Source organism: Phocoena sinus, chromosome 19 (genome assembly GCF_008692025.1).
Source record: "Phocoena sinus isolate mPhoSin1 chromosome 19, mPhoSin1.pri, whole genome shotgun sequence".
NCBI lineage: Eukaryota > Metazoa > Chordata > Mammalia > Artiodactyla > Phocoenidae > Phocoena > Phocoena sinus.
In genome coordinates this window covers 45,822,634-45,845,252 of record NC_045781.1, presented here as the reverse complement: position 1 = coordinate 45,845,252, position 22,619 = coordinate 45,822,634, and the positions used below count along the sequence as shown (strand labels likewise).

General features: G+C 56.5%; 1 protein-coding gene across 3 annotated transcripts in view; it reads right to left on the bottom strand.

Annotated features, from left to right (window-relative positions):
• Positions 1-22,619, bottom strand: part of VAC14 (VAC14 component of PIKFYVE complex) — a 97,890-nt gene that overhangs the window by 33,150 nt on the left and 42,121 nt on the right. For all 3 annotated transcript variants that reach the window (XM_032611798.1, XM_032611797.1, XM_032611799.1), the window contains exons 13-14: positions 14,520-14,676; positions 4,816-4,948 (exon numbers count right to left, since the gene is read on the bottom strand). In XM_032611798.1, coding sequence (XP_032467689.1) covers positions 4,816-4,948; positions 14,520-14,676 — 290 coding nt within the window. The remainder of the gene's footprint in view (positions 1-4,815; positions 4,949-14,519; positions 14,677-22,619) is intronic.

Below are 22,619 nucleotides of genomic sequence, written 5' to 3'. Positions count from 1 at the left end.
AGCCTTGGGGAGGGGGCGTGGGTGTGGGCAGGGCTGGGGTGGCATCTGCTCATGTCCCTCTCTTCCCTCCCTCAGTTCCCGCAGCTGGGAGAAGGGCCTGGGCCCGGAGTGGGTCACAGCAAGTCTGGCTGAGACGAGGTTTTGGAGTCACTGACTTCCCCAAACTCAACATGCCTCTGAACTGTTACATCCACCAGATAGCGAGGCCACATGGACACAGAGAGGATGTCCAACCCACCCAGGGGCCTGGCTGGAGTTTGGGGCCCTACTCCCACGCCCCATGGAGGTGCAGCCTGGGAAAGCCGAGTTGGAAACACCCCGGGGCCTGAGGAGTCATGCATCTTCCTCAAGGCCAAGACCCCCCACCAGATGTTTGTCCTCAAGAAGGCTGGATGCCTTTGTCCTTCTATAGACAGTAGCTGTTCCTGGACCCTGAGCTAAACACACTACTACAGAAACAATGGCTCTTCACTTGTTTGCCAGAAAAATCTCTTTCCTTTCTCTGCTCAATCTTGGGGGTTGAGAGGAGCAAATCATAGCTGGCTTAACACCAGGAAATGGGGGTTAAGGATCATTTACTGTGTTTTTTTTTTCTTTTCTAAATTCTTTTGGCTGCGCCGCACGGCATGAGGGAGCTTAGTTCCCCGACCAGGGATTAAACCCATGACCCCTGCAGTGGAAGCATGGAGTCTTGACCACTGGACCGCCAGGGAAGTCCCTGCTTCTCGCTCTCTCTCTTTTTTTTTTTTTAAAGTTTTTCATTTACTGTGTTTCTTATCAGGCCTGTGGCTTCTTCTCAGCCTGCATGTATCACTATTAGGCTCCTCTTTAAAGCCACCAGCAGAAAATAAGGAAATGAAACGAAAGGCAGGTGGGCAGGCTGACACTCCGAGGGCTGGGCCCCAGTGAACCTCTGCTGAAGGGCCTCGGCCCGTCTGGCCACGGGAAGGAGAAAGGCACACGTCTTCAAGGCCTCCTCCACGTCGGATACTGGGCTGTGCTCCCCCTGAGAACCCAGACTGGGTGGCGTGGCATGCTGGCTTAGCAGGTAGCCACCCCACAGAGCTGGTGTGGCCCAGAGGAAGCTGTAGCTCGAAATGACAGGGGCTGGTACTGCTTCAGGGGGAACGGCAGGCTGGACAAATGAAGCGAAGGGCTAGGAGGGACAACAAATGTGAGGGGCCCAGTCACAGGTTCCTTCTGTCCAGCCCACCGGATTCTTTGCCCAGGGCTAGGAGACCTCTGTGGCCGTGCGGGGTGGGAGTGACACGTGCTCTGGAGGCCAGGTGCCATGCCCACTGAGGCCCCAGTGTGGTGCATGGGGAGTGTGAGCCCTGGAACAGCGAGTGACTGCCATGCTGGATACTGAGCCCCGGAAGGATGAGGAGGGAAGACCCTCTGAGGAACTGGGCGCCAGGTGGTCCTGGTCTGCAGGCCGTGCAGGGCTCCTCAAGGCACCTGGCTCGACACTCTCTCACAGAAGGGACAGAGGGGCAGCTGCGAAATTAGCAAAGTGCAGCGGTCTGCAGCCCAGCTCCAACAGAGCCAGGCAGGCACGCGGCTTCCTCTCATTTCCCTCCTGCAAAATGAGGATTCTCATCAGCCTAGGATGCCTGGGAGACACTGCAAAGCAAGCGAAGCCACACTGTCCTAGAGGCTGTGAATGGGAACATGGCACCAGCTCCACGGAGCCTCGGCCCTAGTGGGTGGGGAGAGCACCCGCGCACACACTCACACACACCCATGCGCGCCCACGCTGCCCGCACTTCTGCCTGGTGCTGTCTGGGAATAGTCCCGACTCCCCGAGCATCCTCTCCCCAGGCCCCTGACAGGGCACGTGAGGCTGACAGAGGATGGAAACACCCATTACAGCGCAGTTCTCCAGAGAGGAAACTAGCTACAAATTCCATTTTCAAAGGCCTTTCTCTCCACTGGTTTCCTGAAAGTCTTCCAGGCAAGGAGGGCTCATCAAAAGAGCTGACACCTCTACAATTTCGAAAGCCGCACGAAGCTAACTGCCACTCGTGTGGGAAGAGTCCGTCATTTTCCTGGTAGGGGGTCTCTTCAAGCCCCAACCGTCCAACTTGATGTGAAAAAAAAACCATGGAAACCTTCCTCTTTTGGCAAGTGACGATAAGAATCCATTTCTGTCGCTCTGTAACCGTGGTTGTCACCCGGGACGATTCTGCCCCCCAGGGGACCTTTGGCACTGTCTGGAGACATTTTTGATTGTCCCAGTTGGGTGGGTGACAGTGCCACTGGCATCCAGCGGGTCGAGGCTGGAGATGCTGCTCAACACCCTACAGCGCACGGGACAGCCGCTGCCACAAAGAATTACCCGGCCCCAAATGCCAACAATGCCGACGCTGAGAAACCCTGCTCTGTGAGAGCTCAGGAGAGCAGAGGGTGGTGACACCATCCCACCACCACCGGGACGCCTTTGGGTGGTCTAGACCATCAGAAGTCCCTTCCTCCTGATGGGCAGGGACTTGTGGTCCTGCCGTTTGTCCTTCTGACCAGGCAGGCCTGTCCCCTCCTGAGACTCTACCCTTTGGCCTGTTCCCCAGGGAGGCCTCAATGCCACCCTCTGCCTGGAGCTGGGGCCCTGTGGCTCCTCCACCCACCGGCGCCACACAGGCAAGCCCTGGGCCTGCTCCCCCCATTTCCTTGTCCCCCATTCCTTCAGCTCGCCCCGCGCTCAGCAGACTCCCCAACGCCTTCCAGCCGGCCCTCTTCCAGCCTCCTCTCCTCTCGCTGCCTCCCGCCATCTGCCTCTTTCCTCTGCTTCTTTCTACCTCTTGGGCCCTTCTTCTCAGCCTCCTCTCCTGGCTTCTCCAGACCCAACTATTACACACTGGAACTCTGAAGGGCCCGGCTCCGGGCAGCCTTCCTTCGCTCTGACCACCAACCATTCTTAGTCCCTAGGAATGAAATCCACAAAGTAGAATTATCTAGAATGGAACCCCGCACAGTGTTCAGTAAATATCTGTTGAATGAATGGATAAGAGAGTGAATGAATGAATGACTGCCATCAACCTCCAGATTTGTATCGTGGGCCTAGATCCCTCCTTTCAGAGGCAGACATAGCGATGTCTTCAATGTCTCTCCTTTGACGTTCCCAAAGCTACTTGAAACCCCTCCCTCCCAGCTACTCTTCCGGGGCTCCCACCTCAGGGACAGCTACCACTATCTACCCTGCTGCTCACACCAGTCTTGGCCGTCCCCACCAACTCCCTCTCTCCTCCCTCCCTCCCTCATGCAATTCATCACCAATCAACACACTTCTTACTAATTCTTCCATCGCACTGCACTGCTTCTTCCCATTCCCCTACCAAGCTGCCACCTTGGACAACAGCCTCCCAGCCGGTCTCCCACACATCCACCCATTCTCTCCCAGCAGCACAGTAATCTGTAAAAACAGCAATCTGGGGCTTCCCTGGTGGCGCAGTGGTTGAGAATCCGCCTGCCGATGCAGGGGACACGGGTTCAAGCCCTGGTCCAGGAAGATCTCACGTGCCGCGGAGCAACTAAGCCCGTGCACCACAACTACTGAGGCTGCGCTCTAGAGCCTGCAAACTACAACTGAGCCCGCGAACCACAACTACTGAAGCCCACGTGCCTAGAGGCCGTGCTCTGCAGCAAGAGAGGCCACTGCAATGAGAAGCCCGCGCACCGCAACGAAGACCCAACGCAGCCAAAAATAGAAATTAATAAATAAATTTATATATATATAAAAAAAGCAGCAATCCGGTCACACCATTCCCCTGCTCAAGCCCATTCAGCGGCTTCCCGCTGACCTCTGGGTAAGGGCCCCAGTCCTTAGTCCAGCTCACACGGCTGAGCCCCTCTCCCCTCGCCTTCTGGTTTACAGCAAAATGAACTCTCCAACGTCCTTCCTGCCTTGAAGCCTCTGTGCAGGGTGGACCCTCCCCCTGGAATTCTCCTTCAACTCCCCGACCCCCAGATGGCCCTGATCAGGAGCCCCCCAACTCCTGGGACATCAGTCTGCTTCCTGAGCACCCTGGATGGCTTTACTAACCTCCGTCGCCCCAGAGGTCCTGATTTCACTGGTCAGGGTGGAGCCCAGCCATCACCTTCTTTTTCAAGCCTCCTTGGTGACCTAACGTGCAGTCAGGGCCAAGAACCACTGCTGTAGAGTATCTAGGGTCACTCAGAGTATTCTGGTAAATTCCTCTGCCTGGCTTTCTGGGAAGCCTGGAGAAATCTGTGTCCCCTCTAGATTTCTGTTGGCCTAAGTTTACTCTCTTGGTGACCCTGCTCCTTGGAGCCAAGCAAGAGGCACAGGGCCAGACCTGGCCATACTGCTGGCGGTGACAGTTCTGGAGGCTTCCAGGGACTGGGGCTGGTGCCCTGGGACTGTCCGGGGCTGGGCTCACACAGCACAAGAACCTGGCTCCGCCAGAGCCACTGCTGCCACCAGCTGTGGCCAAACGGTGTGCTGACAGCTGGGCACCCAGCGCAGCCAGGTTCATGTTCTGTCTGGCTCACCTCCTTTTCTCCCTGAAGACTCCCACAAGAGTGTTCAATGAGAGGATATTTAGCCTCAAGGAAAGCTGTCTCAACAAGTGAAAAACGAATTCATTTGTTCGAAAAATGGTGACATCGACCTAACCCATGTCAGTAGCACCAGCAACCTGGTGTGAAGGGGGAACCTTCTTTGTTTCTTTTAAGAGCTCAAAGGTCAGGAAAAGGAGGAGAGAGGAGTGGAAGCGAAAATGGTTGCCCTGACCCCTTGTATGGTAGGAGAATGAAAAGCCGAGGCTGTGGGACCACAGAAGGTACGCGGAGGCTAACCTGATGATGAAGCCGCCTCTGACCTCCAGAAGCTTCCGTTCACTGCTGAACCTCTTGAGAAGGTTGATCATGAACTTGTAAAAGTAGGAGTTCATGGTCGGAGTCGAAGGAGAACACTCCAAGCCTTTGGTACCTATAGAGAAAGGGACAGAGCCGGGATTTATTCTACGTGTCCACAGAATATAAACAATGATCAACGCCAAAAAGGTGGGGGAAGAGTCTCTGTGTAACAGGATGAGGGAACACCTTCAATCAAGGGCCACGTTGGCAGCAAAAAAGCCAGGACCAAACAAGTGTGCGCAAGCTGATACAACTCCGCTTACTGCAAAAGGCACCCACTTCCCTGTCCGCCCCTCCAGCTGACCCTCCATCACTTAGTGAACGCCTCCTACGTGTGAGACCTGCTGCTAGGTGTCAGAAAGTTTTGGAAAAAAATTTTTTTTTTACTCATTATCCTAATAAATAAAATACACTTGGGCTTTGTTTGACTGGTTAAGAGCAAATGGCAAGTCAAAGAGAAGAGAGAAGGCAGACACACAACCTCGATGGTCCATGAAGCCGATAGATCCTGCGAGGCAGAAGCCATACTCCCTTCCCGCCGCTACTTAAGAATAAGTCAATGATGCACACAGCCACCAGGGTCAAGACAGCACACACCGACAGAACGTGACCGAGCGTTTCCATCTGCACCCAATGTTTTGAAATCAGAGATTCTTCCTCATCTTCAGGCAAAGACGCTCTTTTAGAGTAGTACTTTGAAGACCCTGAGCTGGCTTTACAACCAGAAGCACACTCGAGGTCTCCCTCTTATGTGTACCAGCTGAAAATACACTGAAAGCCAGATACAGCCGTCACCACACTGTCCCTGCAACCCCGTCCCAGCCCCAGCCCTGCACATGGTCCCCTATGGAAGGCCTCCAGTGCGGAGAGGACTAGGGCGAGGCTGACACAATGCCTGGGTGATCCCAACGTAGTGTCTGTTCACACACCCCTTGGGATCTCCCCCCGTCCTTCCTTTCATGATGACCTCAACAGCACTGCTGGAAAGAGGTGTCAGTGATGCTAGGACTCCTCATTCCATCTGCCTGAGGCATTAACAGGACATCTGATTTTTTAAAAAAAATAACAGCTTAACTTAGATATAATTCATATACCATAAAGTTCACCCTTTTAAAGGGTACGATTTAGTGAAACAGGCAGTGTGGGGGGTCTCTGGGAATCAAGCTTGGCTGTGCAAGGAGTATCAGCTCCCAGAAGCAGCAGCCTAGAGCACAAAACAGGAACGTGTGGAAGCATCGTCCAGAGCACTACAAGTGAGCCTTACAGAGGAGCCCCTACAGGCTGACTTCATCAGATGCCAGGAAGCAGCAGTAAAACCTTCTCCCAGGAGTTCTGTCATTTTGCTGAACTCAGTCTTCCTTACGTCCTCACGTGGTCCTTACGAGGAAGTGGCTGGGAACTGGAAAAGGTGTTTCCTGTTTTGTTTTTCCTGGCTGTGAATTACTCTATGAGGATTTCTTACCAGGAGCCACACCTTCAAAATACTGTCCTCTCTCCTGAACCTCTTTTACAGCTCCTGTGAACTGTGCACGGGGCGAGAAGCCAGTTCAAGGACAGGCCTCATTGAATTTCTTGTTGTTTGCAGTGTGTTGTTCTGGGTCCCTGTCCAGAAGAGCCTGGCCCAGGCAGTCCTGAGTGACTCTGGAATGGCAAACAGTCTCTGCTCCCTGCCCAGAGGGGCTGTTTGCAGAATCAAGTGTCACATTCTCACAGATCGAGTTACCCCAGGCCCAGCTGGGGCTGATCTCCAAAGAGGTGGCTGCAGATACAGCTGCGGAGGCAGCCTGGCTGCCTCTCAGCCCCTTGTCCCCCTCCCCACACTTGAGGATATGTATTCTGCCGGAATACATGGTGGCCTGGCCGGAGGGCAGAGGCTCCCCCCACGCCCCCCAGTGGAGGTGTGTGTGGACTGGAGCCCAGCTGCCTGCAGCATTCTCTTGGGTGCTTGTTCATGATGACTCCTTATGTCCCTGTCCCCTTCTAGCTTCTGTATGTACACCTCTGTCCCACCCCTTTTCTAGGCTTAGGTTCCAAAGGACAAAGGGACCAAAACAGGGACTGACCAAAAAGAAATCCTCCCCATCTGGGGCCACAGTCTCCAGTCTCCAGGGACTGGGTGTCTTGGGCAGGCACTGGGGAGAGGTGCTGGGTGGTTCTGTCCCTACAGAGGCAGTGGGAAGCACGAAACATGGTGTTTAGGGCTTGGCTTGGGAGTCCATCAGACCTGGCTTCAGATCAGACCTCCACTCAACCACTGACTAGCTGTGCAGCTCCAGAATTGCAAGTCTCTTACCCTCTCTAAGCCTCAGTTTTCTCATCTGTAAAGTGGGGGCAATGAGAGCCCTCATTAAACGAGACAAACATGTAACGTACCTGGCCTGGGGCTTCCTAAATAGTCTGATCTCGGTAAACCGGGGCTGCTATCCCTGGCAAACGTGCCATAACCCAGAGCACCGCATGAGGCAAATGGTTCCCGTTCTCCGAGTCTCGGACTGGACGACTGAGGGCTGGGGATAGTCTGGAATGTCAGATCTGGGACGAGTTCACAGTCCTCTGCTGGGGGGCAGGGAGGCTGTGAGGAGAGGGGATCGCCTGGGACCCCTCCCCCACCCCCCACATTCAGGGAGGGAGATCTGGCCACCTCTCAGCTGACAGACCGGCAGAAGAGAAGGCCTGGGGCTGCTCCGCACATGTCGCCGCTCTCCTTAGCCACAGCCCGCTTTGGGCCCCACAATCCACTCTCTACGTCCAGGCCCGCATGGTGGCCCCTGGAGCTGAGGCCCTTAGGAGGCAGCAGGGGGCAGAGCCACATCTGGGAGAAGCCACGTCGAGTGCCTCCCATTCTTACAGTGCAGTGGTTACTGAGAAAGCTTCCGCTGCTCGGCTTAAGCACTAGGAGGAGCAGCAGGCCGAGTGCAACCGAAGTGGGCGCCGGGCGCCTTCCTGAGGCTGAGACTAGGAGGGTGGGAGCTTCGGGGGAGCTGCCCGAGGCCGGTGGCCCTTCAGGCTCCCACCCACCAGAACGGGCTCTGGTCAGGGCCACTGCCCTTGAGAGAAGCCTCTGCAGGAGAGGGCGGCAGCCTTGGGAAGCTCGGGGGGAAGGGCAACACTGGCCAGGTGGGCCGGGCAAGGATGGGGCACATCTCAGTGCTCACCACGGACAGGGTGAGGGCCTATTCTGTCCTTCCCAGCCTGTTTCCCACTGGCCCCACCGGCCACTTTTCTGATTCACCAGCCCTTCTGGCCCAGCTGGCTTGAGGTGGAACCTGTGAGATGTTTCCAGGCAAGGTTGCAGGCACGGGAGGAGGAGATGGGGTGCAGAGAGAACAAACCCGCTCCAGGGGTGTTACTACAGGGAATGACAGGCCTCTCTCAACTGAACTAATTTCTGCCCAACCGCAGCCTGCTCCTCCCCGTGGGGAGCTCACAGCGCCTCCACCGGCCGCCTCTGCCTCTCGCTCGTCTGCGTGCTTAACAAGCTCGGCTGGGAATCGGCCTCCTTTCTCAGCAGCCCATAAAAGCCTACTCGGCTCAGCTCTCCCTCGGGAGGGGCCCGGGGCTACATGCTGCCGGCCCATTAGGACAGGGCAGAGCCAGAGAGGGGCCCGGCGCCCGGAGTCAGGGCCCGCCCTCCAACATGAGGATCTGCTGGGACGACAGGGCTGGGAGGCTTTGACTCAGGAGACACTGCTGATAGCACGGTCTTCCAGGCCCGCCGCGGACGGTCGGGGAGCTGTTCTGGCCGGGGGCCCAGGAGGTGGGGAAGTGAGGAGAGGGCTGGGAGCAACCTGGACACGGGTCTCAGGAGGGAGGCGCCCTTTGAGGGGCTGAGAAGAGTGGGATTTCCATTCTCTACTCCTGCCGAGGACCAGTCCCAGTGCCGCCTGCCTGGCATTTCTGGTTTAGAGGAGTGGGCTCTGGCAGGATGTTCACGTGACCACCGGCTGGCCGAGGGGCCAACAGATACTGCTGGGAGCACCCTGTATACAAAACCAGGCCGGGGCGTGGGCGGCCAGGGAGCCAGCCCTGCAGATGTTACTAAGTGAAACCTGATGTGGCGACATGAGAATCTGGAGAACGTCTTACAAACAGCCTTCCCTGGGATGTTTTGGATTGAGCTTTGCGGCTATGACGTGAAGGAGCCTCACATGTCAGGATAAAAATAGCTCTGGCCTCAATACACAACGCGAGTTACAGTTCAACAAAACCAGATGCAAAAACACCAGGCGCCCAGCCCGGGCCCAGCAGGGTCTCCGCTCCTCTCCCAGCCCTCCCAGCTACCTCCCCTGAGGGCTGGGACCATGTGCCTGGCCAGCACCTCCAGTGGGCATCTGGCTCCGCTGCCCTGAGAGGAGGGGGAAGGGCCGGGGACCCGGCGCAGATGCAGGTCCTGTGGCTGACTGGCAGGGCACTCCTGAGGATGTGACACCTTCTCTGGGCCGGTAGCTATCTGTGAACCTCGTGGGGGTTAGGAGCGTGACGCCATGCCTGGCACAGGAAGTGCTCCGAGGAGCGGGCTGCGTGACTGGGAGGCTGGTATGGAACCGAGGGGGATGAGGAGGGAAGGGAGAGCCTACACACAGAACAGGGGCCGGGAGACTGGGAGGCCCCGGCCACTCGGGAAGCAGGGTCTCAGGGGGTGTGGAGTCCACCAAGTAGAGGGCCCAAACCCTATGGCTGTGTGGACAAAAGGGTGGTTGAGATGTTGCAGCAACGGCACCCTCGGGACCCAATCCAAAGGGCAGAAACTTTCTTTTCTGTGGAAAAGCCGGGAGTCCTCTGCCCTGGGCAGTCACCCAAATCCAGGAGGCTTTCCAGTTGCCTGGTTCGGAGCAAGAGATAAGCTGATGGGCCAGGGCAGGGCCTGGGAGGACCTTCCAGCTGATGTGGCGGTGGAGGGGGGCCGCGCTGCCCCTGCTGGGAGAGCAGGGGCTGGGGCCAAGGGGGCACTGGAGAGACCAGGAAGGGGCCTGGGTTGAAGTGGGCCAGGTTCTCCATCTGGGGACAAGTGAAGGCCTGGGCAGATGTGCTAGGGGAGCCTCAGACCCGACAATGGGGACTGGGTGATCGGTCCTGGTACCCGCTCCTTCTGTCAATTTAAGAAACTCTGAAAGAGGGGTGCTGACCCTTACTGGGCACCTGACGCTGGGGGTTCAGAGGTGAGTATAGCAGGCCCCTGCGGTATGAGCTGGTGCTTCTCAAACTGAGGAGCACACAAGTCACCCAGCAATCCTGATAGAATGTGATTCTGACTCCGGGGTGGGCCTCAGTGTCTGCATTTCTGATGAGCTCTAGGCGATGCTGAGGCTGCCATAACCTGCACTTTCAGGGGGTCTAAGAGGTCACGGCCAGGGGGGAAACAGATGCGAACCCCACAGTGTGACTGGTGGAAGGAACAAAGTGCGAGAAAGGAGTCTGGCCTGGCATATCCTAGAAAGCTGTATGGAAGAGAAGCCACCTGAGCTGGCCTGGAGCACGCGTAAGCTCTTGTAACATAGAAGGATGGAAGCAAGGGCAGTACATTACACATACAGGGCATTTACCTTACCCCCTTCCATGCAAGCGCTCACAAAGCCCCCCAGGGGCCCATCACCCGATTTACACAGGAAGGAGAGGTGGCACCGAGGCAGGACACTTGCCCAAGGTCACAAGACAGGCCGGGCAGAGCTGGGTTGTGAACCTAGAGCTTTTCAACCCCAGCACCCGTGTGCTTTTACGCCGCCCGAAAAGGGTGTGTGCGCTGGGAAATGGTCTGGTGTGGCCGGAGGAAGTAGAGGGCAGGCCAGGGGGGAGGCAGCAGAAGGACAGGAAATGAGGTGCTGAGTGGCTTAAGGCTGGAATGGGGTCCCTGAAGTCGCTGTGAAGAGGAGGGATACCCCCCAAAACTGCCAGGCTGAGGCCACAGCCCAGCACACAGAGGAGGAAGCTGGACCACCGATTCCACCATCTCTGCTGGACAGGGTGGGGTTCACGTGTGTTGCTGTCTTCTGAGTGTGAAGGTGAAGAGAGCAGGCTCTCAGGCCAGGCTCCCGGGCCAGCACCACTGCTGCCATGATCCCCCAGCCCAGGTGGGAATGACAGCAGTGCCCTCCTCAGAGATGGCACAAGGGTCAAGGGCTGATCCACGGGGCGGGTTCAGTGAGCTGACATGCGAAGTGCTTAGAACGGTGCCTAGTCCTAAGCAAGAGCTCAGCATATTACAGTCACCGGTACTATCGGCAAAACTACCAGGGGTGGCTTCCCAGGTTTCTCCTAGAATTTATTTCTGCACTTGGTCACGCCAGGCCGAGCTATAAGCAACGAAACTGAATCAGAACGTTCATTTTCGCCCGTGTGTTTAGAGCTGGGACCAGAGAGCCCTGCAGGGCACATTGACAAGAGCTGCTTTATCCCAAGAATGGGCCCCGTGGCCAGAAGGGAAGGTCATGAAGACTGGGTTTTGGGGGCAAACGTCAGTCCTGGGGTGACTTTTGGTCCCAGATCGCCACACTGCTGTGGTGCGGGGCCCAGGGGCCTGCCTCTCGTGCAGCAGGATGTCCAGGCCCGTCTCCAATGACACACTCAGCCCAGAGCCTGCCTGCTTCTGCTGGGCCTGCCCACTGCAGGCCTCCTCCAGGGGGCTCACCATCCCCTCTCCCCAGAGCCTGGCAGGGCCCCAGCCGTGTGGAACCACACAGAGAAGGCACAAAAGTTGCCAAGTCACAGGGGACCCAACCGGTTGTTTTCGTGTCATATCACCAAAACACAAGTTAGGGAGACAGGGAGCCTTCCACAGGCTTCCCTCGGGGCCACCCACCCAGGCAGCTCCTCTCTTGACTGCCCCAGAAGTGGCCCTCTACCCAGCCCCGGGGCTCTGCCAAGGTCAGGAGTGAAGGGGGGCAGGCCAGGGTGGGGTGGGGTCGGGGGAGGGAGACCACCGCCTCTGCCCCTGCCACTCTGTGCTGAAGCCAGAGATGTTCATGCTAGGCCAGGCGAGAGCAAAATCCCCTGTGGACAACTCTGCCTGTGGCCCTGGGGACCATTCCTGTGGCGCTTGTAGGCCAGCACAGCAACTATCCAGGCGTGTAATGGGCTGGCTTCCCTACTGCTCCTGCTGCGTTCAATCTGCACCCTCCGAGTTTACAGACCCGACAGGAAGGCAGGGCCACTTAGCTCCCTACAAACACCACCGGTTTCCTCTTTGCTTGGCTCCCAGCCTCCTTGGCTTTCCAAAGTGCCTTTACAGGGACGGGAGGGTTGGGGTGGCGGTAAGGTGGCAAACGACCTTAAAGGGGCACAGCTCTGCACTCCACAAGTTCTCAGAGCTGTGCCCTGGAGAGCAGAGGAAGGCAGCGACCAAACAGGAAGAGGGGCTGGCCTCGCAGCCTCTGTGCACAGCCAGACGGAAGTGGACAGAACAACCCCCTCACACGCCTGAGAAGCGATGGGATAAAGAGCGGCCGCAGGGAATGAGTGCGCACTTCCTGCGTGCTTTCTGACTCACACAAGCACCCCTACCATCCTAACAGCTCTGGGGCCTTTGGGGCCTGGCGTGTGCCCTCCCCAAGGTGGCTGAGACGGGAGAGGGGACAGGGTACAGCTCTGGCTTCCCATGCTCTTCTATTACCACCTTGAGCTTGACCTTTTAAAACCATGGACCCGTCGGACAGATCTGGGGTCAACTATGGACAGCACGCATGTGTGGTTCCCACACTCCCTGCAGGGCACACACAGGTCTCGGGCTAAGAGCTCGGGGCCCATGGCACTGTGTATCCTTGAAGTAGGGAAGCATTACTAGCTTCAGGCACTTCCTTGGTGCTCTTTCCAGGATGGAATTTCTTCCCATCTGGCATACTCAGCTGTTTTCTATGAATTCGGGGTGAGGCCCTGGCTGATGTGAGCCGGTCTGACAGCCTTGTGAGCTGGGGCAAGTCTTCACCACCTTGGCCTCCCTAGCGGCCCACCTGTCTTGACAGGGCCAGGAGCTGGGGTTCAACCTCTTTGCCCTCCAAGTCCCTTTCAGCCCCTGCTCCCAAGCAGTAGAGGGCTTGCTGCCGGAACTCCCTGGACCAGGCCCTCTCCAACACAGACCTGAGCTGTTCATGGCTCTTTTCTGGCCCATCTCCACTAGCCAGTAAGCGTTTCACAGTCATCGACTTCTCTGTGCCCGGGAGGAAGAGAAAAGATACCTTACAGATGGAGGGACAGATCACAGACAGTCCCGGGAGGACAAGGTATCCCCTGCCCGAGGCTATGCTACCTCAGCTTCTCCCCCTGAGGATGCGTGCTAACTGCTTCCTGGGCAGGGAGATCTGGGGGCCTGGCCGCACCGGTGGGAACCCCTCCCTCAGCTGCTGCTCTTCCCCCTTTTGTCCCACCCGGGCGGCGAGGCTTGGCCTCACACTCAACCTCTGGCACTCCTGCCTCCCATCCAGATACTTCAGGCTGACGCCCAAGTGCTGACATGGGGACACAGGATGGAGAATGGACTCCTGAGCTGTGGGACAAAGGGTAGGAATCTCCTCCATAGGGGTCTCCTGGTCAGGACGTGGGAGCCTCCCGGCTGTGGCCTCTGACTGCCCAGAGGAAACGGCTCACAGGCAGGGAAAGCACCGTGTCCTGTGAAATGAGAGAAGGCAGCTGGGCTGCTGCTAGAGCCCCTCACTCCTTCCTTGCTTTGGTCAGAAACAGCTGGAAACTTGGGACCAGCTGCAGGCCCAAGAGCGTGCACAGTGGCGGTAGCCTGAAGCCTGGGGTCCTATGTGACACCCCACCGCAGGGGCTTCAGTTCAAGTGTCATCAGGCAGATGTCTTTAATGCATGGGCGTTCTGTGATTGAACGGCAGCCCTGAGGTCACCTCCAATTCCACCAAGCAGGTGTCCTCAGGGCCGAGTACCGGGACGCCTTCTGGGACCAGTATGGTGGGGCTGCAGGAGGGAAGCTGCCACTGAAAGGCCCCAGATCTACTTGACTCTTGGCTTCTGCATCAAAGGAGGTCTAGGACCTTGTATCTGGATGTCAAGAGCTGCTCAGGGGACAAAGAGACACCCCAGGCAAATGCCCAAGATTCGCTGGGTACTTTCCTTCCAAGTCGCATCCCTGGGCATTTTCCAGGATCGTGTCACTGGAGGGAAGAGGCGTCTGCCTGGGAGGGAGGACCTGGGAGTCACACAGGCCCAGGGAGAAGAGCCACCTGCTGTCTGGAAGGACGCTGAGGGGTGAGCTCCAGGAGTGCCACGGCCACCTTCACGTTGAAGGACTGCCCGGGAACATCCTGTCTGAATTATCTGCTCTCCGGCCTGGGCTGCCTGCCATGTTATTTTTAGCTTCTCGATGAGGAAGGGAGCAGCTGCCTAGTCTTCAACCTGTGACACCCAAGACTCTGAAGCCCCTTGATTCCTGACTGGGAGATGCCACCCCAGGGAAAGAGACAGTCAGCTGACCCGGATGGTTTTATATTTAGCCAAAGGCCCAAAAGCCCGAGACTTGCAGGGAGATGAGGAAAAAGGGCTGTGAAGGTCTCTTACAGGGGTGGAGGGCTGCTGTAGTGTGAGGCAGGAGGGTGCGGAAAGAGGGACAGCCAAAAGGCCAGCCGGTCCAGGACAAGACTGAGCACTGCCATTCCCAGGGTCCCCGAGGCTGCAACCCTCCGGGAAGGACTCACCAGGAGTCTTCAGTAGGCCAGCTCTGCCAGGGGTGGGCACCTGGAGCTCTGAGTGGCTGACCCGGAGGTCAGGGCCATCGAGGGGGCCTGGGTCATCCATCTGGCCTGCGGGGGAGGAAGCAATTTCTGCCAATACCTCCAGATCCTTCAGAATAACCTGGGGGAGAAAAGCAGAGGATGAGGGACAAGGACCTCCGTGCTGAGCTGTGGTTGGAGACGGAGAGCTCCCTCCAGGGGGTGGGAAGGGGTCTGCAGAGGGCGACAGGGCTGGTGAGAGCTGCCAAGACTGTGGCTCTAACAGTACTCAGAGGGTTCTGCAAAGGACATGGGCCGAGGAGAGCAACGACAGGCAGTGGATGGGGGCAAGTGCAGGAAGGAAGCCGGAGTCAAGGCCCGGGAGTCAGCTCTCCCATGACCACTCCTCTTGTATATTTTAAATGGTCCCCAGGGTGCAGTCTGTGCCCCAGGGCTGGCCAGGCCTCGATGTCGACCTGTGCAAGGGTCCAACAGTGCCCTCCAGGCCACACTCCTGGGGGTGCCAGCCACGGCCCAGCCCACCACCAGGCCACAGGGCAGATCCTTCTACAGGGGTGACCCCAGGCCACCTGCCACATTTGGGGTGTAATTCTGGTCTCCAGGACAGAGAAGTTTCCAACTTCTAGACACAAGGTTCAGTTCTCGGCTACCTCTGCGACATTCATACAAAGATATGAGAGGTCCCCAGGGGAGACCCCACAATCCAAAAAGCCCTTGTACCTTTAGAGGCTGTCTCCCCTTGCACAGCACCCATCTCCTCCAGCTCCTCACCTGGCAACAACGGCAAGCAGGGTGGTGCCTCACCAGGGTGGGGGTAGGGCACCCTGTTTGTGTGTGTGTGTGTGTGCGTGTGTAACTCACCTGTCCCAGCTCCTCCAGCGGAGCCCTTGCCACACTGCAGGCAGGGCTGCCCACCCTTTTCTGCTCCCCACTCATCTCTGTGCTCTGAAGAGGGACTGTGCCTGTCCTAGCACAGGTGTACCCGCAAGACTATCTCTAGCACCCAGTGGATGCCCAACAGGCACCATCCAATAGATGGATGACTGTGCCTGAGCCCAGGCCAAGAACTACCACGGCAACCAAGGGCTTCAGTCCTGAACCAGTGGAAGTGACGCAGAGCACCGGCGGATGGGGCCCCGGTGGGTGGGCTGTGTGTGGCTCGACAGGCCAGCCATGGAACGTGGTGACTATAGTCAAAATAAGGCTGCTCCCAGGCTGTTTGTATGATGATGAAAATGTTTTGGAGTTAGACAGTGGTGATGGTTCCAGAACCTTGTATATATACCAAACCCACTGAATTGGATATTTCATTTATTTTTGGCTGTGTTGTGTCTTTGTTGCTGCGCCCAGGCTTTCTCTAGCTGTGGTAAGCGGGGGCTACTCTTCGTTGCGGCGCGCAGGCTTCTCATCATGTGGCTTCCCTTGCTGCAGAGCACAGGCTCTAGGCACATGGGCTTCAGTAGTTGTGGCACGTGGGCTTCAGTAGTTGTGGCATGCAGGCTCAGTAGTTGTGGCTCGCGGGCTCTAGAGAGCAGGCTCAGTAGTTGTGGCATACGGGCTTAGTTGCTCCGCGGCATGTGGGATCTTCCCGGACCAGGGCTCGAACCCATGTCCCCTGCATTGGCAGGCGGATTCTTAACCACTGTGCCACCAGGGAAGCCCAAATTGTATATTTTAAATTGTATATTTTTAAAATATTTAAATATTTTTAGATAAAAATATTTTTTATCTAAAAAAATAAAAGATAATGCTACTATCCTCTCTCCACAGCTTGAAGGCGATTCTTGTCTCAATGCGAGTAACATGCCAGTACCTCTTCCTACCCTGCCCCACTTGTCACTTCTCCTCCTGGTGTCCTCTCTGTCAGCTCTGGCCCATCCACCTCTCCCAGCAGCATGGTGTGGTTGGCACGCAGCTTCCCCGAGAACCTCTTGCTTTGCTTCCTACCCTGCCGCACCCCGGTCCCATCCACGTCGGACGTGGAACTCATGCACACAAACGTCACCTCCCATCTGTCCAACCTCGTCCTTTCCTTCGTCTCTCTGCTGACTCTCAGCACTGCCTGAGCCCTGCCCTGCGCTGTGCTGGGTGCTGGGGCTGCAGATGAGTCACACCTGCCCTTGCCACGACCTGACGGGCAGACCCACACTAGCCTGCCCTTCTGTGCATCGGTGTACGTGATTTCAGAACATTCTGACTGCTGGGCCTGCAGGGAATGGATTCGTGCTGGCTGAAAGTCGTGGCTGCTAAGAACCCAGACAGATGGCAGGAGCAAGGGTGGCCCCTATGCCCAGGCCAAGAGCCCAGGGCCTGGGTGGGTCTAGGCCTGGAAGCAGAGAGGCCCAGGCCTCTGCTTCATCAAGGGAGGCCCCCAGAAGGCTGCCTACTGCAGCAATGGCAGAAAGAGGACACAGAGGGAGAAGGTGGATAGGGGAACAGGCAGCAAAGCAGCAATGGTGCAGCGCCGCACCATGGAGTAGCCCCTCCATCTGGCACATCCATCCAGGGAGCAGCAAGCCAACTGTGCCTCAAACAGCTAAACAGAGCTATGGGTTCCTAGTGTTTTACCCAAGGGGGCTGATGACATGTTCACACACAACTTCCACAGGAAAGCTCACGGTATCACTGCTCATCATAGCTAGAAAGTGGAGACAGCCCTAAGATTCTGACACCAATTCTGATGTATGTCTTTATCTCACACCACCAGGCAATTTTCCGACACCAGCTGGGTATCCCACAATGCACCCTGATTCTGCCACTGTCTAATCTGGAGACAGCATCAGAACCCACACGTTGGGGGCAGAGTCCTACAAGACGGCCCCCCAGAAGGCTCTCTTCAGATGTCAATCCTAAGTCCAGGCTGTCTGTCACCTGTGCTTCTGACTGCCCGGCTATGGATCAAAGGTTCCCAGAACCCCCTCCTTGGGTTTAATTTGTTAGAGCAGCTCACGGAACTCAGAAAACATTTTTCTCATTAGGCCAGTGGTTTATTGTAAATGATACAACTCAGGAACAGCCAGATGGAAGAGATGCACAGGGCAAAGTATGGGGAAAGGAGCACAGAGCTTTCATGCCCTCTCCAGGGGTGACACTCTCCCTGAATATCCGACCTGGAGGCTCTCCAAACCCCGTCCTTGTGGGTTTTTATGGGGGCTTCATTACATAGGCACAACTGATTAAATCGTTGGCATTTGGTGATTGATTCAATCTCAGCCCCTCTCCTCTTCCTGGAACTGGATGATGAAAGACATCTTTACTGCTCTCTTCAGTTAGGAAATTACAACAGTTTTAGAACCTCTGTGCCAGAAACGAGGAAGATCAAATATGTATTTCTTACTATATATATATACAATACCACAAACCCAAACGTACATCAACTGATAAATGGATAAAATAGAACGTGGCATATCCACGCCATGGACTACTACTTGGCAATGAAAAGGAACAAAGTTCTGATACCTTCTACAGCAAGAATGAACCTTGAAAACATGTGCTACGTGAAAGAAGCCAGTTGCAAGAGATCACATATAATACATTTATATGAAACATTCGGAAGAGACAAATTTGTAGAGACAGAAAGTAGGCTGTTGTTGCCAGGGGCCGGGGGAGTGACTGCTAAGGGGCACAGGGGTTTCTTTTTGGGGTGTAGTATACTTTAAAAGTTTGAGATTTATGGTATGTGAAATTCATCTTAAAAAAAAAAAGAAGTCAAAGCCCCAAATCAGCAGCGTAATTCCCAGCCCAGGGGCACTGGCAGAGCAGTCAGTTCTTGCTCTGCCCACAGCTTGGGCTGGTGGGGCCTCACTCACTCCCCGTGATCTCACACTTGCCTCGGACTCACAGGGGAGCCGAGGGAGCTGGGGGGCAACCTGTGTTTCTTTACATCTCATGGCATCTGCCAGCCCCACTGCACCCCTCGTGCCGACTGTACCTCTGAACCACAGGCTACTCCTCTCAGGTCTGGCTGCACAGGTGGGCAGCAAATCCTGGTGGTCGAATGCTGTCAGCAAGAAAAACTGCAAGGCAGCTGGGGCCAGGCCAGCGCTCGGCCAGACGTTGACCGCCATGAAGGCTGCAACGACCCACACCAGGTCCAGCAGGTACTTATTTCCCTAACAGAAAAGATGCTTGGGAAGAACCACCCTGCCTGAGAGGTCTGGCCTGTGAGATGTCCCCACCCTGTGAGTGGCCCCAGGGCTGGGCCATAAGAGGCAGCTGTCCTCGCTCCCAACTGGAGGTAATGACCTCACTTGTCTTCAGTCTCACATACAGGCACCGGCTCAAGGCACCAGGGGGTCCACTTCAAACCCAGCTCTAGTCCACAAACTGGAGACCAATAAGCTACACAGGGCTTTGTGGTCACAATCCTGACTTCCAATCTTTTTTTTTTTTAAATAAATTAATTTATTTATTTTCAGCTGCATTGAGTCTCCGTCGCTACGCGTGGGCTTTCTCTAGTTGTGGCAAGTGGGGGTTACTCTTCGTTGTGGTGCGCGGGCTTCTCATTGTGGTGGCTTCTCTGTTGCGAAGCATGGGCTCTAGACACATGAGCTTCAGTAGTTATGGCTCACGGGCTCGGTAGCTGTGGCTCATGGGCTCCAGAGTGCAGGCACAGTAGTTGTGGCTCATGGGCTTAGCTGCTCCGCGGCATGTGGGATCTTCCTGGACCAGGGCTCGAACCCATGTCCCCTGCATTGGCAGGCGGATTCTTAACCACTGCGCCACCATGGGAGTCCCCCTGACTTCCAATCTTGACCCTGCTCTTCAGCCACCTGACCCTGGACCAGTGAACATCACCAGTGGACCAGTGACCAACCCTCCCCCAATTCCCCAGCATCTACTGCCGGGGCCTGTGCTGGTTGGAGGAGATGCAAGGCTGCAAGGCTGAACTGGGCCCTGCCTCGGACCAGAGTGACCTTGGGGGAGATGGGCGGTCCTGACGCACTGATAAGGCAGTGCCTGTGCAACAGGAGCCAGCAGCTCGGCCTGAGGGGGGCTGGGAGGCTTCGGAAGTACCTGAGCCCCAGTTTGCCTGGGAACCAGGGGTTAGAGGAAGGCACGCAAAGCGTTCTCTTAACTAGCAGAAGCCTTTCATGGATACAGGGCCAGACCCTGTGGCACATTCCAGGAAACTAGGCTTCGGCCCAGCTCCGGAGTGGGGTGTGGGGCTGGTGCAGAGATCAGGCAGAAGCCACAGGCAGAAGCAGGTCATCAAGAACTAGGACCCTGGGGCTTCCCTGGTGGCGCAGTGGTTGAGAGTCCACCTGCCGATGCAGGGGACATGGGTTTGTGCCCTGGTCCGGGAAGATCCCACATGCCGCGGAGCGGCTGGGCCCGTGAGCCATGGCCGCTGAGCCTGCGCTCCGCAACAGCAGAGGCCACAACAGTGAGAGGCCCGCGTACCAAAAAAAAAAAAAAAAAAAAAAAAAAAAAAGAGGCAGGTCTGAACTTGGTTTTGCAGGTGATATGGGGGGCTCAGTTTCCTCATATGTGCCAATGGGGACTCGCCCTTGCAAGGTTGTTAAGATTACAGGAGATACTTCACGTACTACTTCTGTGCTGAGATTTTTGGTGCCACAGCCGAGCTTGGTCAGTGGCCCTGGATCAGGGACTGGGCAGGAACAGCAGCGCACACATCGAGGCCTTCAGATTTCAGCTCTGCACCAAAGACAGTCTGCAGCGCCCATCTCTGTACACCTCCTCCTGCCCCACTGGAGAGCACAGCCAGCAAAGCTGCATTTTGAATTCTCATTTCTCACTTCGCATTTTGAATTCTCTTATTTTAGAAAGTTTAACACCAAATGGCAAATGAATGCAAATTACACTTCAATTGCACAATTAAAGCTGGAAATGTCGTCTACAGGTTCCTTCAGTGATCCCGGCCACGCCTCAAGATCTGTCTCTGGTTCCCGGGGGGCTAGAGCCAACAGACAGCCCCACTGTCTGCTGTACACACACACACACGCGCGCACACAGCGTCCTTCCTGTCCCGTACAGTGGGAGCTCCCTTTAAGTGGGAGTCAGAGAACACACCCTCATCTCCTTCAGCCTCCAGAGCAAGGGGCTTGAGAGGGGCTATCAAAATGGAGGGCAAGGAATTGCCTGAAGAGCAGAGTGGGGAGCTGGCGGGGAGCCGCTCCTGGTTCCGAGGCCCATCAAGTCCAGCCACTGGCTCTCCCCCAGCCAAGCAGCAAAACCACTCAGTCCAGGTGCTGGACTTAGGCTACGGAACCACAATCCTGACGCAGGCCTAGGCCGGGACTCTGCCTCTGCCTGGGGAGTGAGGAGAGGCTCCAGGGGGCAACGCCAACAGGGGGCCTGGGACAGAGCAACAGAGACCACAGAGGAGCCACTCTCCAGCTGGACCTGGCTTTGAGTCTCTGTGCCAGCCAGGGTGTTAGCGCTCTACTCCCCTGGAGACCTCGCAGCCCTTGGCTTGAGGACAGGAAGCTCGGGGAGAAGGACACGGTGATCTCAGCAGCCCTGATCACGCTCACGGCCTGGACAAAAGGCCGAGAGCTATAAACGCACTGCTCGGCCTCTAGAAACGCACAGCCAGTCCCCCTTCCAGAGAGCGGGCCGGCTGGGCCCATGCCTGCGCTGGCCTGTGGTCCTGGCTCTGAGGACGGGATAAGGCTCAAAGAAGCAGGAGGAAGCCACACCAATTAGTATGCACTACACAGCTTTTCGCGGAATGAATATAAAACACTTGTGCTTTCTTTCTGTGTGAGAGAAAGAAGGGGGGAAAGAGGGAGGGAAAAAGGTTACAAGAAAGCAATATTCTGCAGGAGGAGGAGTGCCTGCCGTCACCATGGCAACGGGTTGGGGGGGTGGGGAAGGCACATCAGCTGGTCCCTGGTCCCTGAGTGAGCTGGCCATCGATGAAGTGAAAGGGTCGGTGGCAACTGGGTAAGGAAAACATTTGACAAAGCAACTCTGAGGGGAAGGTGGCAGAGGTGAGGTGGAAGGGGTGTCACACCCTCCGTGGCTTGGGGAGCAAAGTAAGGAAGCCACGGGACTCCTGAGAAAGGCCTTCCTTCTAGGAGGTGACCTGACAGCAGCTAAGGGCACAGTTCAGTGTGGGAGGGGAGTCATCGTCTGGATGGGCCACGGCAGGCTGTCACCCCCTGCATTCCAGTAGGCCAAGGACAGTCTCCCGGATGGTGACTGCTCCCTCCTTCCCTTTTTGGTCCATCCAGGCGCTCTCTGTCCCAACACCTGGTCCACAGACCAGCCCTGGAAAACCGCTCGGGGCGGAAGGCTCCCTCCCCCCTCCGCAACACGTTCCCGTTGGTCCTTCGCCACCTTGGGAATAGCTGGAGACCCAGAGCTTTGCAAGGTCAAAGCTTTCCCTAGGCTTGCAGGCCCGTCCTCTCCTCCTACCAAGACTCCTGAACATGAAGCCCCAGATGAAGCACTCAGCAGATACTGAATAAATTCTCGCTGACCTGCAGTGCCAGGCAGGAAATGGAAGATGGATGCTTCTGGACAGCTTCTGCCAAGGGGATGGCTGGAAAAGCCTCCCATTTCTCTACCCACTTAACTCTAAGAAGCTTTCTCCAAAGTTTGGCTAGGCCACTGGAGGCCCCAGATGTCAACTGGCTCAGCCTTCCAGTCCCACGAGGAGGGAAGGAAATCCCCAGGGTGGGCCCTTTCCAGTCCCAGCCAGGAGGAGGCCACAAGAGTGTTTCCAAGTGATGTACTCGGGCTGGTGGGAGAGGTGAATTCAGGCTGAAGGTCCTGGAGGCTGAGGTCTGCGGGCCACTGCCATCTGATGCCTCTGTCCAGAGCAGTGGGGCTGCAGGGCCATGCCTGAGAGCTGGATCAGATCAGGCCACTCCTTACTCTTGGGAAGTGGAGCTAAGAGTAAATGAAGAGGCACCGAGGCCAGGCATCCACAGGAAGCCTCGGGGCCTTCTGCTTCCTTCCACACAGAAGCCTGTCCCCTTTCTTCACAACGGGTACAGCCCAGCAGGCCAAGGCCTCTTGAGTTCCTGACACCTATAGAATGGCTTCTGCGGCTGGTGGCATCAGCCAGAGAACTGACTCTAGGAACACAGGCTG